Raw genomic sequence first — 21403 nt, 5'->3', positions numbered from 1 at the left:
AATCAGGTCAGGAGGGGGCAATTAATTCTGAGTTGATGTGGACTTACTGATCTTAAAAGCACACCACGTGAGGAAGGATTTCTTTTCCTTGGTAGGCACGGTGCTTCACTTTTACCGGAAAGACCCCAAAAAATATAATTAGCAGAATATTTTAGAGTTTCAAAGTAAATCACACTCCTATGTCAGTCACAGTCCTAGCAGGTAAAAGATGGCATGCTCAAATAAAGAGTTTAATCAAAGGGCTATTTACTTCTTAATAACCAGGAGTGCTAGATACTTCTTCTGTGCACAAAGAAGTATAAGGAGAGAGAAGATACCAGAAATACAATCATGGTGGGGGGCGGGGGGGAAGGGAAAAGAAGGGAAGGGAGGGGGAGGGGAGGGGAGGGGAGAAGAGAGACTGTTCCTGATAGGTACCAAGAACTTAATCAAGAGATATAGCTATAGAACCAATGCTCTCTTCCCTCCTTTCTTCTGTTCCCTTGTGATACTCTTCATTTGCTAGAGCCAACTGGAAGTAGAGGGCAAGGGGGCCCTTGATGAAATTCACCTGGGTCAGGGGACATGGAACAGAATGTAGATGGTGCAGAGTGGACCTGTATGGGCAGATGGAAGGCATTTAACACCACCTCGCTAATAACTATTCTCTTTTTGATGAATATCTCCAGATTGCTTTTAAGTCTAGAAACTGAATTACTATCCACAGAACATCAGATAACCATGTGATCTGACTTGGCCAGCATGATTTTGGCATATTATGAGCTCTCTGGCCATATTTAGGGTATGTCTAGCAACACTCATCCACTAGAAGAAATAAATAACATATTTATATCTGGTCACAAGCAGACTTAAAAGGTTTAATAAGAGGAATGATCAATTTGTGTTGGACTGCTGTTCTCCTCTCTCCCACTTCAATGGCCCCTTTGGGGATTCCTTCTGTCCAATGGACAAGGAAAGAAAAACTCTAGGCTCTTGCCCACAGAACTTGGTCTCACTAGGGATGATTCTGTGAAGCAGTGGAAAAGAAAAGTCCTTCCAATGGGCAGAGGTTGCACCAGTATATTTCTTTCCCTAAAGGAAAGATGTCCTGAAATCAGTATCAATACTAATTCTTGCATGGGAGACCAAGTCTGACTAAGTATCAAGTGTCTGTAGAAAAAACAACTCAAGTATAGGTTTTGATCCATATGTAGATCATAAATTAAATTTAATGGATTGTAACCAACTTTAAGAAAATGAAATACAAGAGAAGAAAAATGTCAGTGTACATAGAACATAGTATTGAGAAATATTATTTTCCGAAACTTGTATTTCATTATTTCATTATGTGCGTGTGTGTGTGTGTGTGTGCATGTGTCTATGCGTACGCATGTGTAAATGTTGTAGGGATGCTGCCTGTCAATGCTAAATTCAATTTTACATGATGGTAGAAAATGTTGTAAAGAAACTACCTTAAACTTTAAGTAAATCAGCTTAGCTATACTAAATAAACGTTGTATGCTGCTAACATGTATAACTGCACCTTTTTCATATCTTTACTCTTAAAATGCCCCTTTTATCCTCCACCAAATCCAGTCCATCCTTCAAGGGAAATATCAACCCTGAGTTCTTTATGAATTTTCTAATTACTCCAGCCCAGTGATTTCTTTGAAATTCATGGGTCTTGCCCAATCTTAATCATTTCTATTATTTTATATTTCTACTATTTTACATTACAAACTCTTTCTTTTAATTAAAAACAAATCTTTGTATATTCAGGATCTACATATAAATTAGTTTGGGAGCTAGGAATTCTAAATTTTAGTTGTTTTCTTCCCAGAGTGCCTAACATCACATTATGAAGATAATTGTAATTCATTGAATATTTGAGTATATCGCTGAAATAATTAAACACAAGGACTAGTCAGGCCCTTTAGTATTTTTAACTTTATCTTACTTTATAATGTTATAATATTATAATGCATCTAGCCTTATATAATGGATCTAGCCTTATTTTCAAAATAGGGTGTATTATTACAAAATAATTTTCTCTTCTTTTTTTTGAGACGCAGTCGTGCTCTGTCGCCCAGGCTGGAGTGCAGTGGCACCATCTCAGCTCACTGCAAGCTCTGCCTCCCGGGTTCACGCTGTTCTCCTGCCTCAGTCTCCCGAGTAGCTGGGACTACAGGCGCCCTCCACCATGCCGGGCTAATTTTTCGTATTTTTAGTAGAGACAGGGTTTCACCGAGTTAGCCAGGATGGTCTTGATCTCCTGACCTCATGACCCACCCGCCTCGGCCTCCCAAAGTGCTGGGATTACAGGCGTGAGCCACCGCGCCCAGCTTACAAAATAATTTTCGTAGGGAAGTTTCTCCATGTTGTAGGTTGTATATGGACCTTCTATCTCCATGATATTAAAAAAATGTTCATTTTTCAATGGTATGGCATTAAAACAAAAATGCTAATTTACAAACAATGATGGTACATTTTTCTATTAGAGAAGTTTTATTATGATAACTAATAATTTCTATTTGTTCTCAAAATGATCAATGCTTAGTAGTGCTCCTTCATATCCAATCAACATGTGAAATACAAGTGAGATAAAATGTAGGTTGAAAAAGGCAGAGATTGCTCATAATACCAGTGGTTGCTGATGTAGAAATAATAGATAATGCTTGAATATATCTGACAAGTCCAAGGATAAGGACAGCAAGGATTATTTTTTCTAAAAGGCCAGGAAAAAAATGTTTGCTTAATCCTGAAATTTAATTGTATATTTCTTTATAAAAGTCACCACGTGATACTATCCAATAGCTCAGAGAGTAGTATATACTTTATTCCATCTTCATTAAGAGACAAAATTTAAAAGAAGATACATTCGTTCCGAAGGGTCTTGTTGCTAGTTTTTTACTCCCTCAAATTGAGTCCAAGGTTACATCCTGGTGGAGTATTCATTCAATCCTATGATCTATGAGGAACACACAAGAAAATATTTACAACTACAACTGCCATGATAACAAAAAATAATAACCTGATACTCATGGTGACAGGAATAAGTCTTCAAAAGCAGTTTAATTTACATTCATGTTCTTTAAAAAATAGTGTGGTACTTTTTTTTTTGAACAGAAAGATTATCAGGCAAAAATGACTACCTTAAAAGTATGCAACTTTTAGGATTTAGAAGTCTAAAATTCATGTCATTCATTGCAAATATTTCAATCTGTTGATTATTCACAGTAAGGGATGCATTCATGTAATTATCCAAGAATCTCATAAACAAAGATAATTGAAGTTTTGCCCTATGTTTGATGGATCTGACAATCAAACAATCAAAAAAGGGAAAAAATTATTCTCTGTGATTATTTATCTTATGTAACATCTGTATCTCCACTAAGAGCAAGTTGAATGTGTGGATACAATCTCTATGTGTTCTCTAAGTTATCCCAGGAGTTCAGGGATAGGATGGTCAAGATTTTTCATGTTTTCATTCTCTAATAAGGTATAATATGGCTTCCATGCACATTTTCAAAGAACAAAAGAAAATATGAAGTGATAATCTACATATAAACCTCTTTAGCCAACCCCATGAGTAACTTAATACAATCATTGTAATAGATACATGTGTAAGAAATACATCAATGTTCTGCCTGCCATGGTTTCGTTTTTTTAAAAAAAATGGCTTTACAAAAATTAAACGTTGGGAGCTAATTCTTTATTTTTCTTTTTAAATAATAATAGTTTTTAAAGTAGGTCTGCTTTTCTAATGAGTACTGGAATGCTTATGAGTTACATTATTTTACCTGTGACCCCAACAGGATGAAGCTTTTTTACTTCCTTCTGTTTCTCTGCTTAGAAGAACAAAGGATTGGGAAGAACAGAAACAGTAGAGGACAGGTGCGTTTCTAAGAGTAAGACATGTTTTCCTCTGATTAAAAATGCTCCATATATTTTATTTCTGGTAAAAATAGAGTGCAAATTTGAAGCAGGCATTCCTTGCTGGATGCTTAGAATAACATTATGCCCTTTTCTTCTTATATTAATGTATTCCAAGACTCTTATCACTGTTTAAAAAGTAGCTTGAATGCTTTGATATTCTACATCCAAGGATATTGATCTGCCTTATTATTTTTGGAAAGGTTAATGAAAAGAAAGTCCCTTTGCTTCACTCTGTTAGAAAACCCCACGACTCAATGTAGATAAAGTTCTAGTTTTTATATTTGGAAACTACTTTAAAATAATTCAATTTGCAAAAGACAGTATTTTCTATTTCCTTTTTCACTGCTTTCTATAGCCTATTTACCTCTGTTATTCACTTAAGGAAATTATATAATAATTCATTTAAGACTTTCAGAATTATGGAGCCAATAGATGTTACAGAAGAAAAAAAAAAGATCTGTATCTCTTATTCTTAAAGAAGTATCTGTCTCCTCAATGGAAAAGAACTATAGCCTTTTCTTTCTCAATGAGATTTCTCATGGTCAAGTATAATTATTCAATTTTTTTCATACCCACATCTTCCCAATTTAGGAGAAATTCTCTTAAAAAATATTTAGAACTTTAAACTCTGGTTGAGTTCCACTTCTACTAAGTTAAGAAGATGTTCATACGTCATTCCAAGAATATATGAAGTCAAAATATCTATCCAAGATCCTCTTCACAACCTATATATAGAAGAATGTGACAGCATTCATATATCCTGAATAAATTAGAAAGTCTATCAGAGAACAAGTGTGAGAGATACCAACTCTGAGCTGAATGAGGACACTTTCTCATCAGGGAAGATTTGTTTTTGCCTGCATCTTGGTAAAGTTGCTTTTTACCCTCTCAATTATTGGACAGAAAGTTTGTCTTCCCCCTAAGGCCATGTAAAGGAACACAGATGACTTCTTTGCATTTTTCCTTCCCTTCTTCAAGGCTTAATGAACTTTAGGGTGAAGTTTATAAAGCCCAGAACAGAGAGCTTGCTCGAGAACACTGTGAAGTGTCCGATGACGGTCTATTTTTTCCTATTTGTGAGAATCAGAGATGTGGAGAGCTTGTCCTTTTGCATTTATGTTTCAACACTTCAGTGTGACTTAACAAGATGTTTAAAGCTGAGGCTGGGGTAGAATAATTCTTGAGACTTAAGGGATGTTGAATTTCACACTCTATATAAGGGAGCTTAGCATACCAATCTTTGCTTTAGGGGAGAATCAGGAAGCTATTCTAGGGCTTGCTAAGTATCATAGTTGACACAGCAGAGAAATCTTTCACTTTTGGCTTCCTGCCATGCCCTGTGAATAAAGGAGTATGCCACAGTTATTTACAGGACTGTTTTTCCCTTGGGAGATTTAGTTCTAGTTCACTTTAACTCATTACTGATTCACGGGTTGCTGCTTTTGGCTAAATGTGTTAGAGAAGCAACGTTAGCTGAGAGGTTATCAAAATTTGCAATAGGCTCTTCCATCCTCCCATCATTTTGGGAGTTTGCTGTCAAAAAATCCACTCAAGACACTGCCTTTCTTTCTTCTCTTCCATCCGTCCCCATGAGTACTTTTTCCAATTAAGGTCAGCTTATAAAAGGACTACATTTACTATTCGTGTTTCTATCATTTGCACTTTACAAGGCACTCTTTTTATTAAGCACCAGTCCATAAAATGCCTGGAAGTTCCTCCTTTTTTTCTATTCCCCACTGACAGGTGGCTTTGATGTAGAAGGAAGAAATGGATCTGCTCAACATTCCTAGCTCAAGTAGAGTCATAGGCTAGATGGCAAAAGTAGTTTAGCTGCTAAGACCCTTTGGCTGCATCATTAGACCAGCATGTAATTGTGTATTTTATAGTTAGCCCAGGGTAGGCTGAAATCATCATTTCCCCAAAACGGACTTAGCAATTATCTCGGTAGATTGGTGTTTGTTTATTGAGTCTTATCACTTTAGAATTAAAGAGTATGTCAAGAGAAACACTTTAAAGATAATCCCAGAGAATTTTCTATTATTCCCTGAATAATAGGGGAACAGACTTGTTTACTTAAAAATTGTGCTTAGAGACCAACAGATAAGGAAGCTATACAGATTGCCTTTGGCACTCATGGCATGTAAAAAAGTGAAGATTTTTGGTTTATGGAAACTAAGCCCAAACTACCATTTTGCACATCATTACAGTGATCCTGATTTGGACTGGTGCGAACCCAAATATATCCACTGTAAGAGCGTTTTCCTGCTCCACCAAACCCTAGACTATTGTGAAACTTTTGTTGAATTCAGTAGTACCAATTTAACCTATTAATTACTGATAGAAAGTACAAAAAAACTGTGTGACATTTGTGCCCAAGAGTGACTTAGCTAGTTTGTATGACAATTTCTCTGTGCTAATAAGTTGACTGGGGGAGTATAAATGACTAAAGGAGTAGGGTTACAAAAATCACATTATTGAACACAAAAGCAAATTTTTTTCAGCATCACCTTGATTTATTTTCCTAGTATTTTTTTCCTCAGATGGAAAAATAATTTCATCAAGAAAACAAATTCTTCTGCCAAAGTGAAAGAATTTTATGTTTTAATGCTTTTCTTTAAAAGAAAAAAAAAAGTCAACATTGAACTAGGGCATGTTCTGCTTCCCCACCCCCATTGTGCTGACTACATTTTTAAAAATCTATTGGCAGAAAACAAGATAGTTTCTTCAAATAGAGTGATTATGTTTTATTGCTATTTTGTTTAGTATATATTTTTCTCAATTGGGAAAAAAGTCTAGGTGAAAAAAATTACCTAACAAGAGAAGTAGTTTACATAGTCATAACATTTAAATTGTTGCCCAAAAACTGTAAAAAAAAATTTTAATGTAAAATGTCACATAACTTCAAAAAACTTACCTCAATTGTCTATCATTTATCATGTACTATAAGTCAACTTCCTAAATAAGATTACAGTCCTTTATTATAAGCCCCTAGTGGTACTATAGTATACATTTAAAAAACACTACTACAAAAATTTTCTTTTCTTTTTGTTTTTGCCTATTGTGTACTTAGCTATAGATAATTTTTGAATAAAAAGCCTACGGTACATATAAATGCAATAGTTAACTGATCCTGTTTGCTGATGTCCTTTTTATATTCCACAGGTGACATCTTTTAATCCAGCATCTTCTCCTGTTTCTTGCCTTCCTTTTTCTTCTTCTTAGATTCTGCTGTGATTACAAAAAAGAGAGAGAGAAAGAGAAAAAGAGAAAAATGTCAAGTTACTAAATTACAGGGAAGAAATAGCCACATTTCTTATAATTGACAAGGAATGAAAAAATCAGATTGATACACAAGTTGCTTGCTCTTGGCAGTTTTCTTGGTAAATTGAGAAAAAACTATGTGTGTGCGTGCGTGTGTGTGTGTGTCTGTCTGTCTGCTTTTGCCAAAAGAGTGCCTGTGAGAGTGGGCAGGAGGAACATAGCCTGCTTCTGTGTTAATTCTATAAATGCCTGTTATCTTACTGGTTGCCTTTGCTTGATAGGCAAGATATTGACTTGGGATCCTGCTTAGAAAACAGAAATACAGCAGACATCTCTTAGTAAACTACCCAGGTCACTGCTCAATGGAAAGCTATGAGAGCTCCGCTTGGCACCTCATTTCCCCCACTCCCTTTCTGTGGGACTCTTTAGTAGTATATTTTCTGAGCAAACAATTCTAAAGTGGTTCCACTCCAGGTCAGCCCTTTGCTTATATACTTGGCCACCTATCTATGTAGGAAGAAGCAGCTATAAACCAAATGTACTCTCTCTGAAGCTTTGCCTACAGGAACTCCTAGTTTGGGGTAAAACAAATGGAATGTGTCAACATAGGCTGTAGGAAAGGAAAACATTCAGGATTTCAATCAAAAGACTCCATTCTTTTCCATTCAGTCATCTTTCCACTTCTCTTTTCCTAACAGGAGAATGCAATACAGAATAGAACACATCTAATTTGGCTCCAAAGACAAAAATGGTCAGAGTCACTGGGCTAGCAAGTGAGTGGATATTGCTAAATATTTCTGAGCCACTTCTCCAATTTTGTCCATAGTAGCGGTAGAAATAGACTGGTTAAGTACAAGCTCTGGAGTCAGACTGCTGAAGTTTAAATCCTGGCCACATCATTAAGTTACTGTGAGACACTGAGAAAGTTAATTAATGTATTTATTTCTTAGATTACTCATCTTTCAATAGGCATATGAAAAGTATCATAGCATATGATAGTAACCACAGGGTTTATATCCAAATTAAACTCGTTCTATAAAATCTACTGAGAACAGAATATGATACAATAGCATGTGGTCAATTAAGGATAGCATTTATCATTAGTGTGATAATAGAGCAAGAACAAGAAATCATTACCCTGTATAATTAAAATCCCTAATGATCATCAAGACATATTGATTGAGCAGGTCAATGAATGTGCTAAGCAACATAGGGTCACTGGGACAAAAACAATGACCAACTGGAATTAGGTCATTGTTCACTGGAGCATACAGCCTGTGTCCAAGAGGACCGTAAGACTTATGATGACAGAAGATATGATATGATGCCAACCAGAAATATTGTATGTTTCTCAGCTCATACTTAAGTAGAACTGGAAACTTTTCCATTTCTGTGTACTATCTCCATGACCTCTTCAAGTAGGTTCCAACGTCCATTACTCCCTAGTAGTATTTCTGTTCAATGTAATTGTCCTAATCTTCCTTTACTCAAATGTCAAGGGTACACCATATGCAATTGGGTCAGCAGTTTCTAAACCCAGGCTAAATTGTTGCCCATAATTGTATTCATTTCATTCATGTCTTCCTAAGTTTGCCCCACTTCTATAATAAAGAAATTTAACCTTTCACTCTCTCTAGTTTTGTTCGTTTTCTCAAATATCTACCTTTCACCCTGTGAGAGGTGTAATAACCAGAATTTCCAAGTGAAAGATACCTTTTAGGTCAAAGGAGATATTCCGTGTAATTTCTGAAAAATTATTCAGTGTCTGAAAATGTAATAATTCCCAATTTTTGGTCAACATTTTAGGCAACAGCTGTATATTAGGATGGTATCTTCAGAGAACAATGTCGGACTTCAACTGAGACCTAACTCTGGTTTTTCCTGTCTCAGTTTCCTCATGTCCCTTCCTGGGAAACCCTCAGGAACTTGTTATCTTTTAGATCTCCAGCAGAGTGGATATCTAAGTAGCAATTTCCATATTTTGGCTAACATGTTCCTGTTTCATACATAAGTCTGAGCGGATGACACACTAATCAGGTTTTTGTATAAAAGTTTCATAAAACTTAAAATTATTCTGAACATAGGACACTATTTTATCTGCTAATGTAAAGTTGTCCATTTCAAAGAACACTTTGGGAATAGGAATCTGTCGCCAAATTCTTCTTGGTAAAGGCAACAGCACACTCTCTCTGTTATCTGAGCCTGACATTGGTGTTTTATTCATTAACGACAACTTTCTAAATCCCAGGAAATCAACCACTTGCTTATTAAATCTGCACAATGTCAATCAACTTATTTTTCTGACACAAGTGGCAAGTCATCATGGCACTGCCTGGACACCCTGCAGAACTTGAGTCCACTCTGGGCTCAATCTAAAGAGAAAAATGAAGACTCTTCAGTAAAAAGTAGTGGAAGGAGGGAAGAATTCATATTTGCAATAAGGTCAGTTTAGTTTCTTACATAAAAAAGTGTTCAAATTTTTGTGAAAAAAAAATCAGGTCAGTATTATTGCTTCTAATCAAAAGCAGTTTTTTGTGACTTTTATGTGCATTCAACTGACAGACTAAATGAGCTTTGTCACTGCTTATCTCTGTGCCCTCAAAAACTTATTAACAACCTCTCAATCTTTACCTAGTATACATGAGGGATTTAAAATAGTATCACAAAATCTATGATCTAGAAAAAATGTGGTCCAACTCCCTTATGTAGTAGATGAAGAAACTGAAACATTCACATCATCCCTCTTTACTTCCATCTTCATACTTATGCTTGTTTTAGTTCCCCAAATACATCTTTCCTGTTTGTCTCTCTCTCTCTAGTCTCTGGCCTTCAAATTCACTCTTCATTCCATCAACCCCACACTTCCACTACTACATATGTCTCATTAATGCCTCCCATTCTTCAGGTACCAGCATTGACATCACTTCTAGTTTGCTGACCTCTCAGTCTGAGTTAGAAGTTGTTTCTCTTTCTTGCTCTTGTTAGAGCACCTATCTCTAGCATCGTAATTGCCACCAAAATACAAGCTGTGAGAGGGTGCAGTTTCTACTCTCTGTTGTACCTCCAGCCCATGGCACAGGGCCTTGTGTATAAAGGCTGATTAGTAAAGCTTTAGTGAAAACAAATGGATCCATAACATGGCGATAATATGTCTCACCCGTCTTCCTTATGAAGGTTCTTTGAATTTTCTTTGCTTCTTTCCATCTTATCCTTTTCATATTATTTCCTCTTGGCCTGAGTGTTCCTTCTCCTACTACCCCAGTTTGCATAGTCAGTACTTAGTCATCCTTAAAATCTTAGCCTCAGCTTCATTTTCTCAGGGAAGCCCTCCAAGAGCTCTCAGATACGCAGACTCCATGCACAGACACTCTCATTGTGCCTCTCATTTATTTTTCCAAAATTAGAACTGAACTATTAATTTTGTCTCTAATTATTTAGTATGTTTTTCCCTTCCTATGACAACAGAGACCCTATCTGTATTTTGCATCTGTATATTCTGTGCCTGGGACATAACAAGCACTCATGAAATACTTGCTGCATGCAGAGTGGATAAGTGAATACTTGAATGGGAAATAGTTCAACCCATTACTATGTAGAAAAGAGTGTTTCTCAAGGAAAGTAGGGAGTGTAAATCCAATTAGAATCTGGTCAAATTTCAGTCTATCTTTAAAGACAAATATTTTATGAAGAAGAAAATTTACAAACACACGTATATGAAATTTATCCAGGTTTCTTAACACTTTGTCTTTAGAATAGAGACCTGATTAAACTCTGCGGGTAAAACTGTCCCAGTTTAGTCGCCTTTCAAGGTTAGAGTGAGAGAAATGTTTACTATGAGATGTGGGTCACAAATTAGCCTGGAGCAGGGTTATAATTAGTTAAAGTCAAATGCTTTTTTGTTGAAGTCATATAGTGGCTACTCTAGAAGGTTCTGAGAGCCAATAGGATTCCTACCCTGATGTGAACAGTAGGGCACTTTAGTTCACATTAAACAGAGCCAAATCAAGAGAAGGAAGTACACACACACCACACATCAAATAACACCCAGGGCCACATGTCCCTTGTCCCTGCCTGGATTGAGGCTGCAAAGCAGAAATGGATGCAAACAGAGAATGAGCCATTGTCAGCATGTGAGAGTAAAGGGCACCTGCCTGAAAGGTGACTTGTTCTGTTCCTACCAGGACATCACTGCACTGGAATCTCACAGCAGTGTCCTGGGTACATTTTAACTTCCTGGATTTTCAAACTTTCATCCTTTCTTTGGCCAGTTTTTGAGTTGATAGAGGCTAGTACTCATAATACTTGGGATACAGAGATGAGAAAAAAATAGTAGGTGTGTATTTTTGTATTTCTGTAACTTTGTGGGTTTTTAAAAATGTAAATACATTGTTTTAAGATATGTTTGAAAGTGTTCAGAAAGTCCTAAGGCTTTCCTAAGAAAAAGTACTCTAGAAAGGATTCCAGCTTCTTATATTGCTATGAATCATAGGATCCAAAGGGCCATGTTCACCATATTCTATCCAGAAAACTCAGAATTTACCCAAGGAAATTCTTTCAATGCATAAAAACTCCTGATAAGAAAGAAGACAGGCAGTGATATGTTTTGACTCTGTGTCCCCATCCAAATCTCACCTTGAATTGTAGTCCCCATAATCCCCATGTGTCAAGGGCAGGACCAGGTGGAGGTAATTGGATCATGGCAGCAGTTTCCTCCATGCTGTTCTGTGATAGTGAGTGAGTCTTATGAGAGTTGATGGGTTTATAAGTGTCTGCTTGCACTCATTCTCTTTCCTACCACCCTGTGAAGAGGTGCCTTCCACCATGATTGTATGTTTCCTGAGGTCTCCCCAGCCATGTGGAACTGTGAGGCAATTAAACCTCTTTTCTTTATAAATTACCCAGTTCTGGGTATTTCTTCATAGCAGCACGAGAATAGGCTAATCCAGTAAATACAGTAAGAAAAATGAGTAGAAATTAAGATGAGCCATGTTACAGTAAGTTCTGAGCCCGTGTGGTTTTTTCCATGCTGAATAGAAAACAAAATCTTGATAAATGCTAACGTATTAAGTGACACCATGGCCTTTAGGTACAGTGAGACAATGAAAAAATCATGAAGTTTTTGTTAGAATCATACTAAGAACTAAGTCCTAATCTAGAGAATTGGTTCAAATAGATGTTTGCCACTTACCAGCTCTGTGATCTTGTGCAAATCAATCATTCTGCCTCTGTTTCCTATAAACTGTGGATAATAAAACCTATATCCTCCTCAGGGGCCCATTGTTAGTATCATGTGAGATTACGTCCTCTGCAATCTCATCTTACCACTAATGTTCTAAACACATTAATTTATTGATTCAGCAAATATGCACTCCATCTCCACTATTATAGATGCTAGGGTATAAAGGTGAATAAGACAAAACTCTGCCTTCACACAGCTGACATTACAAATAACACTTTCAAGGTGGCTTTATGGGAGAGTCTTTCAAAATTGTAAAGTACTTTAAAGTACATACTTATATTAAAGATCATGGGTACGTGGCAGCCATTTTTATGGTTTTGAGACCTAGTTTTCTTGTTGCTAATTTACTACTACAATCCAGAGACATGTATTATGAAAAATAGAGCAGCTAGAAGGAGGATTAATTACTAGACAGAAAGAGTATACCTACAGTAGATTTACCCTGAAGGAAAAGGAGGGTTCCCCCTCTCGGGGTTATTTCATTTTTCTTACAAAGTATTAATTACTTGTCTCACTTAAAAAGTATTACAGACTCATAAAAACCAAAGAAACACAGACACACACACACACACAGATATACACACACACACACACACACACACATATACATAGAGAGAGATTACTCTAACTTCACAATGTAGAAACAGCACTTTTAACAATGAGTTCTATTTATGTTTTCTTTCTATGACTTTACTTACGAATACTTTGACAGTTGATACAGTATTTTATGCTAAAAATTCAATTGTATCTATTTTCCACGCCATTGCATATACCTTGAAATGTGACCAAGTAATATTCCTTTATATTATCCTACTCCATATATTTTGTAACCTTTCATCTTTTGTAGGTCAGTTGGATAGTTCTGACCTCTTGTTATTATAAATAATGATGCAATGCTGATTTTGTTCACAAATCATTGAATGCTTAAATTTTGCCTTAGTATAGATTATTATAAAAGGATGTACTGGATCCAAGGGCAGGACATTTTAAAAACTCTAGATATGTACTGGGAAATTTAATCTTTGAAAGGAAGTAGTAATTTGAATTCTTATCAGCAATTTATATGAGTCTGTCACAGCAAAGTTACTCTTGAACAGCAAATAATCAAACAATATGCATCATCTGTTTTCCATCTTTTCACAGGCCCTTTGGAAATAGAATTGCCATGTAGTTGGTATAAGTAAACATCAACTCCCCACTTTCAACATTAAGAAAATCTCAGAGAAATCAAATTGGAAGTGGACCTTAAGAGAAAGACATATATCTAAAGATTTTTCAAAGACCTTAAGGGGAGATATTTTTCAAGAAGTAAGAAAGTAGAGAATTCCGAAATAAGCTTATCTCATTTTCTCAGTAAAAGGTCTTGCTTTGATTACTTATTTTCAGATGGCCTGCTGTGTATACAGAAAAACTAAAAAGGAAATTAGGAGATGAAATGATTTCAGATTGAGGGGAGCCCAGATTTTAACTAAAGTGAGTCAGCCCCTGTTTGCTGCTGACTTAAATAAAGTGTCTTTGGGTCATTAAAGCAGTGAAAGGAAGTATTGATTAGAATAGAAATATAAAATTTGCACCTTCTAAGAGACAGAATTCACTTTAGCTAAAAGAAGCTAAAATCATTCAGAAATGCACATTGCAGAGGTCAAGAGAGACAGCTGAAAGGAACAGCTGGAAGCATACCATCGAGGCCACTGAAAGTCCACTTTTGAAGGCATGTTCAATAAATCACAAGGACTCATTACAGAAAAAGGATCATATCCCTGTCAAACAGTACTATCACAATGTAAATATGTTCAAAAGCCTGGATATCACCAAGATCTTTTTAATGCTTTGTGAACCTAGTTAAAGTAACTCACTTGTGCTTAAGAATTAACTGCCTAGTCATCTAGAACTGCCTAATCCCTCACCCCATGCCAGCTATGCTTCAGAACTGATAAAAAGGCTTGTCGAATTGTGAACATACAGCTCGGTGATTCAGGAACTAAAATCCAGGTACTGGTTGGCTAGGCTGCCTAACATGGCACTGTTCATTGCATTTCCAAATATTTCAGTTTCAATTGGAGTAGCATAAATTAAGTGGCACAATACAGAAAAATATTTCTGTTAAAAATCAAAAGTATAATCTTTTAAACATTTGCTTAATGTATTATTCACAGATATAGTTCAGTCTAATGCCTATGTAATAATTTTGTTGTTTCTTCTTTGATTTCTTATTTTGTAGTATCACTTGCTTCATTTCTTCTTTTATGGACTCAATGCATTTACTTCTATGATATGTGTGGAAAACATGTGTGTATGCATACTGCCCCTCAGTGCTACCCACATGCTGATACTTTGCTTCCTCCACATCTCTTCTTTCCCTTACTGTCCAACTTCCTCTTCATTCATCAATCTATTTCATAACAATACCTTCTACTCCTGCTCAACTATCTGCTCTTCCGCACTCATTTGCTTTCTGATATCAAGTATATGTGAATAAAAGATAGTACACATATTTGTGTCTAGATGCAGACTAAAAAACACATCTAGACAATTTCAGGACCTGTTTTGTCCCCACTCACTTTGGGAGCCGGCTCAGCTTTTAACTGCATCTCCTCAAAATAGAAAGTTTAGCTATGAAAGCACTAGTGAATAAAGCAGATTTAATAGAAGGTTTAGTGAAGATGAAATTACTCCATCAACCATGCAGAACAAAATTAATAAAAGTCCCCAACATGTCAGTTATTTTTCAAATGAACTCACCAGTTGCATCAGTAGACTAATCCATCTCTCTTCACCCAAACACTCCTCTCTACCATCTTTTCAAACTCTCCCCACTCCTGTCTCTCCATTTCTCCTTCTTTATAAGAAGGAATTGAGGTATCTGCAGCTTCTCCAAGTCATAAAGGGCCCATTTAGGATGCACTTTCTTTATACAGTAGAGTCAGGGGTGGGGGAATTAGCCACACATGAGCATGTTGGGATCAGTCCCTGATCTGACCCATATGCACATGTATACCAAATAGAAAATTGTCAATTAAACTCCTATTTGTAGCTCAAAACATGCATATCATCCTTATTTGTTATTTATGCACACACACATGCATTCATGTGTGCATGCACCTACACACATACACACAGAGAGAGAGAAAACCACAGATGTGGAATTAATGCTGAGTTTCTTTTGTTTAGCAAAAGCCTCTGCCCTTCCTCAATCTGTAGACCACTCTCAAGATTTTACATTTCTTGACAGTGACCATCCCACACCACACAGATTCATCGACTTCTAAACCCAAACACAAAAGAATGATTTATCTCTGATATGACATTTAAACGTTTAAGAGCTTATTTCTGCAATGATGAGGGTAGAGGTAGAAAATTTGCCTTATTATAAATTATTGTAAATTAGAAATGAAATGTAGTATTATAAACAGTAATAAGTAGTTCCCACTTAGCTAATCATTATTTTCTATGATCATATCTAACGTTTACTTTAATATAATATAGCTAGTACCCCTAGGAAATCAAATAATAATTTGTGAGAAAAGGGCAAAGTTTGAACTCCAATATATTTAAAATTTTAGTAGGTACAGTCCCATAAATGTTTTTCCTATTCATAACCAAATAAATGTTTATTTTGGTTCAAAAAATTGTAGATATAGATATAGTTAAATAGAATCAGTTATTATGGCCTGACTTGCATCCCTCCCGAAAATTCATGCTGAACTCCTAACCCTTGTTTCTCGGAGTGAGAACATATTCTAGAGATAGAGTCTTTACAGATGCAATTAAATTAAAATGAGGGCATTCAGATAGACCCTAATCCAATGTGACTGGTGCATTTACAGGAAGAGGAAATTTGAACATAGACACATATAGTGAGGACACAAGGAAAAGATAGCTGTCTATAAACCAGGGATAAGGGCCTCATAGGGCACCAACCCTGACAATACCTTGACCTCAGACTTTCAGACTCCAGAACTATGAGAAAATGAAGTTATATTTAATCTACTGAGTCTACGGTACTCTGTCATGACAGCCCCAGCAGACGAATGCATCCGTGAATTCGATTTCAGACTATATTTCATTTTTGTGTACCTTCAGAGCATTCTCAACAGCTGTAGAGGTGCAAAATAGGATGTTAGTTTATTGTTATTTTTAAATTTGTCCTCCAGAATTAAATTAATTTTTAAATTTTCAGTCATTTAAATATGTAACTTAGGTGCTAAGTAATATAAGGTTTTATGCTCACCAGTAATGTCACAAATCTTACTGCATTAATTCTTTCACCCTCTTCAAACATGTCCTCCCAGCTGTAAGCAGGTGAGTTATTCCCCACTACGTGATTTCTTCTTTCCCAAGAGACCCAGCAGTCTGTCTATAGCAGCAGCAGCAAAAGGTAGATCTAAAGATCTTTGTCTATACTTTACATGTTTTTAGACAGCAGCCTTCAGAGCAGCTTAATTTATTACTCTTGTACATCTAGGTGAAGATCCGAAAACATTTTTTTCTATTTTCTGTAAGAGTAAAAATAATTTTTGAAAGCCTAGCAAGAAAGAGGGCCATGAATGTGTTAACCTGCCATCAATATCTGTGGGCCTTGCCACCTGCATGCATGAACACTAGGATACTAGACCAACTTTGCTTTCTTCTTGCTCTTTGGATTCCTGATGAGTTGTACAAATTGTTTGCTCCTCTAGAAAAAGTCTTTATTCTTTTATTTTCACAGCCTCTGTGCACTGAGCAACAACCAGCCTGCTCTGATTTCCCTGTAGGGTTGTATCAGTGAGAAGCAGAGCAGACTGGGTGTGCGCCAAGTGTCCCCACCAGCAGTTCCAGTTACCAGGAGAGCCATCCCTTGAATCGTGGTGAAGTACCAGAATTGCTAGGAATCTCATAGCGGAGGGAAGACAGTCATGAATCCAGGCCAGGGCCCAGCCTGGGAGAGCTCTGGGTTAACAAGGCACCTTGCTGTTCACCCTTACTCTCAAGGAACATAGCTGCTATAAAGAACCCCGAATTGAAAATGCAGCACTAAGAGTGATCATTTGTTTTCAGAGTAATTTTTATACAAAGACAAGCTCAGGACTTGTTAATTATCCAACAGGACTCAATCAATCATAAATAACTCTGAATATGCTTATATGAATGTTTAGGATTATCACGGAAACAAAAAACAAATTATCAATTTCTTTTAGAATATCTAAAGAGATCCGGCAGTGATCAGTTGGTTTGGGAAGCACTGGTACAATGGAAAAGAACTTGAAACAGATTGTCCTGACTTCAAGTTCAAGTCTGATCTTTCACTGTCTGGGTAACTTCGTGAAAGTTGCAACCTTAGTGTGTTATTTTGTAAAATACGAAGATAACTACTTTAGGCTGCCATGTGGCTTAAGTGAGACAATGCAGGCTAAGGGCTTATATAATGCCTGTCATATCATAAATACTCAATAAATAGGATATACTTTTACAATACTCAATAAATAACAACAGGTACAATTTAAAATACAAGTAGAAAGCCTCAGTTCAGAAGTTAGAAGAGAGAAATGCAAAAGCTTCAGGAAGGAAAAAGGAGGTCCCGAAACCCAATAACTAATATGCAGCTTTCCTTAGTACTAATTATTCTATAGCTGTTTTGTGAGCATACAGCTAATGATCCCTTGAGCATGGAATGTGCCCCGGGAGATGAAAGCAGACACACAGTTTGAAGTAAACCTACAAATATTTATAGTTCCTAGTTCTCACATCTGCCCCAGCAATTAGGACCAAAAATTCTTTAATAAGGAGGGAAGTAAAACACAAAAATGACTCTGATTCCAGGTGAGCTCATTGTTCCTTAACAGTGATTTCTCTATACATTTTTGAAGCCAGTGTGAATGATGTAGTCTAGTGAGCTTTACCAGGACAATTTAGTTGGATACATCATTCATTCATTCAAGTCAGTATTCTTCCTTGAGTTTTCTCATGGGCGAGGGACTATGAGATGTAATTTTCTTTTTTTTTTTTTTCAATTATATTTTAAGTTCTAGGGTACATGTGCACAATGTGCAGGTTTGTTACATATGTATACATGTGCCATGTTGGTGTGCTGTACCCATTAACTTAATTTTCAATGGTGAATAAGAGGTAGTATTCAAAGAGTTTTCCTGTTAGGAGAGGCAAACATGCCCTCGGTACAGCATAATGGATGCCTTATCAGAGGAGTGACATCTCCTCTCAGAGGAGACAGTGACTTAATATTTGGGAAGGGAAATCTGGCAAGTTTTAATACTCATCCCTTTTCTAGTCATTGAGCAAAACAAGCAGTTTCTGACCTGAAGGACTTTGAACTTCCCCTTGTTTCATTTAGAACCCCAGTATGGCTAGTCCCTTCTCTCGCTTCCAAACCAACTTCAAAAGTTACCTTGTCCAAGAGGCTTTCCCGGATTACTCTATCTCACGTACTCCTTTCCTATCACTCTATCACTTGGCTCTGTTTAGTTTTTAAGGTCATTTATGCCAAGATGTACTTGCTGATTTAGTTATTATTTATTTCTCTCTTTCCTTCATTGTCTACTCACCACCACCACCAGTAGAACATAGCAGTCAGAGGGAAGGAACCATGTTTGTCTAATATCACTAGCACTTCACATACTGTGTGCTCCATTGCAGGCTCTTAATAGATTTTATAAAAACCTGAATACATTAGAAACAATGCTAAAGGACTCTCCACTTCTCTTTCTCATAGCATTTGCCACTCTATGTGGTACATTGGAATTTATCTCTCTGCTTCTCCTACTACACTGTAAGACCAGTAAGGTCACTAATTTATCCCTGGTGCTAACTAGAGCACATAGCACTTGCTCACTAAAATATTTGTTGAAAGAACAGTAGAAATGTATGAAAGAATAGAAGAAGGAAAACAGTTCTAGGTTTCAAGAACTACAGATGCAAAGAAATGGACACATAAGACATCATGGCCCAGTCTGCCATCTCCTGGAGTTTGGGAGTTTGGTATGGCTGGGGCAGAGCTTGTAAGCAACGTCTAGAGAAAGGATCAGGCAAGTACCCAGCCAAGAAGATACATTAGCAAGACAGCCTGGTAAGGATTCAGGGCGGGTCTAAAATTCATTCGCTTTCTGAGGTAAGAAACTTAGATACCTGTATAAAATTGACACAGAGGAAGGAGCTGTGCATGCTGCAGGAGCTCTAGAGTTGACTGCCTTGCATTTAAATCTTCTGCATATTAGTGGTATAACCTTGTGCTAGGTATATGTATTAGTTCATTTTCACACTGCTATAAGGATACTACCTGAGACTGGGTAATATATAAACCAAAGAGGTTTAATTGACTCACAGTTCTGCATGGCTGGAGAGGTCTCAGGAAACTTACAATCATAGCTGAAGGCGAAGGGAAAATAAGGTATGTTTTATATGGCAGCAGCAGACAGCAAGAGCAAGGAAGTACCACACTTTAAAACCATCAACTCTCATGAGAACTCACTCACTATCAGGAGAACAGCAAGAGGGAAACCACCCCCATGATACAATCATGTCCCACCAGGTCCCTCCTTCAACACTAGGGGTTACAATTGGAGATGAGATTTGTGTGGGGAAACAGAGCCATGTCATTGTCTAAATTCTCTATAGCCTCAGTTTCCTTGTATATAAAATTGGATGTAACAGTGACTATTTCACAGAGCTTTGTGAATATTAAATGACACCCTGTGTGAGCAATGAACTAAACTTTACTCAAAACACACTAAGCTCTCCATAAATATAAACTATAATCACTATTGTTGTAATCACCATCATTCTCCTTTTGCCTGAAAAGGTGCTAAAGGAAAAACACCTACTTCAAGAAATTCATCTGGAAGAAAGGAAATCGTCTTTAAAATACTGCATATTTACCAAGCATTCTTACTTATAGTGTTTCATTTTATCTTTATAACAATGCTATGGTGTATTCACTGTCAACTCTAATTTAGAGAAGACAAAATAAGTATCATTCTACCAAGAAAAGGACAGAATTAGAGCCCTCCATTACCAGTACGGTATTATGGATGGAAAATAAAACATAGGTGTTGAAAGACGTTTTCTCAAGCAGAATAAAAAAGAAATAAAAACTTGAGAACCAACGGAGTACAAGTGTTTTCCTCTGATCAAGAGGAACAGAATTCCCACAGGGTACCCCATGCTGCCTCTTCTGGCCAAGTACAAGGGCAGTAATCATCAACATCTTTAGGGGGCCTTGGAGGGGAGGGAACCAGTCCCAGGCCAGCCTGTGGTGGGATTCTGCCCCCTCACCTCTCTCAACACAGTTAAAAGTCTCCCAGCCTAGCAAAGCCCATCCATACAGTGTTGCCATGCTCACTCCTAAGGGATGTCAGAGCCCAGAACATAGACAGAAATGTTGGGGGGAACTTCTTTTATCTTTAAAAGAACTAACAAAAGAATCTATTTAGCTGGGGAGAGAATTGAGAATGCTGGGAATATCACTTTCCTGACCCCTTTTTTTCCCATGTAATAATCAGCTGCCAAAAGCTGTGTCCTGCACACAGTTGAGTCTTGCACTTAAACAGTTTCTGTTCTTTTGATCTTTAAAGATGAATTGTCAAACATAAGAGAGGGCTAGGCGGCTTTCCAAAAAAGAGCAGCAAGATGGCAAAACTTTTAGAAATAGGAAAAAAGAAAAAGAACTGAGGTTATCAAGAGCAGGAAAATTGAACGAGGATCTGGTAACAGCAGTGTGTGACTTCGTATGGACCACAGGAGGGACTGACATTCATTCCCTGACTCACTTGTAGCACAGACATCTCTCCATGTGTTCCCATCTCTGCTGTCCCAGAAACAATCTGAGAATTTCCCTTTTCCCAACAAACTTGGAGGCTGGCTTATCTGTACTAAAAAGGGCTTCACAGTACCCTTCATTTATGCATCTGATTTAAAAAGCAACAACTAATAATTGCCAGGTACTAGAATGTTCCAAGATGATCATTAGGCAATATCAGCTGTGGCTGGAAGGATCCT

The 21403-nt window shown here is 36.9% G+C and overlaps 1 protein-coding gene across 2 annotated transcripts in view; it reads right to left on the bottom strand.

Annotated features, from left to right (window-relative positions):
- Positions 1–2794: 2794 nt before the first annotated feature.
- The window catches only part of PTN (pleiotrophin), a 112615-nt gene continuing 94006 nt past the window's right edge, over positions 2795–21403 (bottom strand). Inside the window, exon 5 of one of the 2 annotated variants that reach the window (XM_003896649.4) lies at positions 2795–7143. In XM_003896649.4, coding sequence (XP_003896698.1) covers positions 7088–7143 — 56 coding nt within the window. In that variant the 3' untranslated portion in view covers positions 2795–7087. The remainder of the gene's footprint in view (positions 7144–21403) is intronic. The other variant, XM_009203925.3, reaches the window with a different exon arrangement.

The sequence above is a fragment of the Papio anubis genome, chromosome 4, assembly GCF_008728515.1.
Source record: "Papio anubis isolate 15944 chromosome 4, Panubis1.0, whole genome shotgun sequence".
NCBI classification, from domain to species: Eukaryota; Metazoa; Chordata; class Mammalia; order Primates; family Cercopithecidae; genus Papio; species Papio anubis.
The sequence above is the reverse complement of the archived record's forward strand: the minus strand, read 5'-3'. Positions and strand labels throughout refer to the sequence as shown.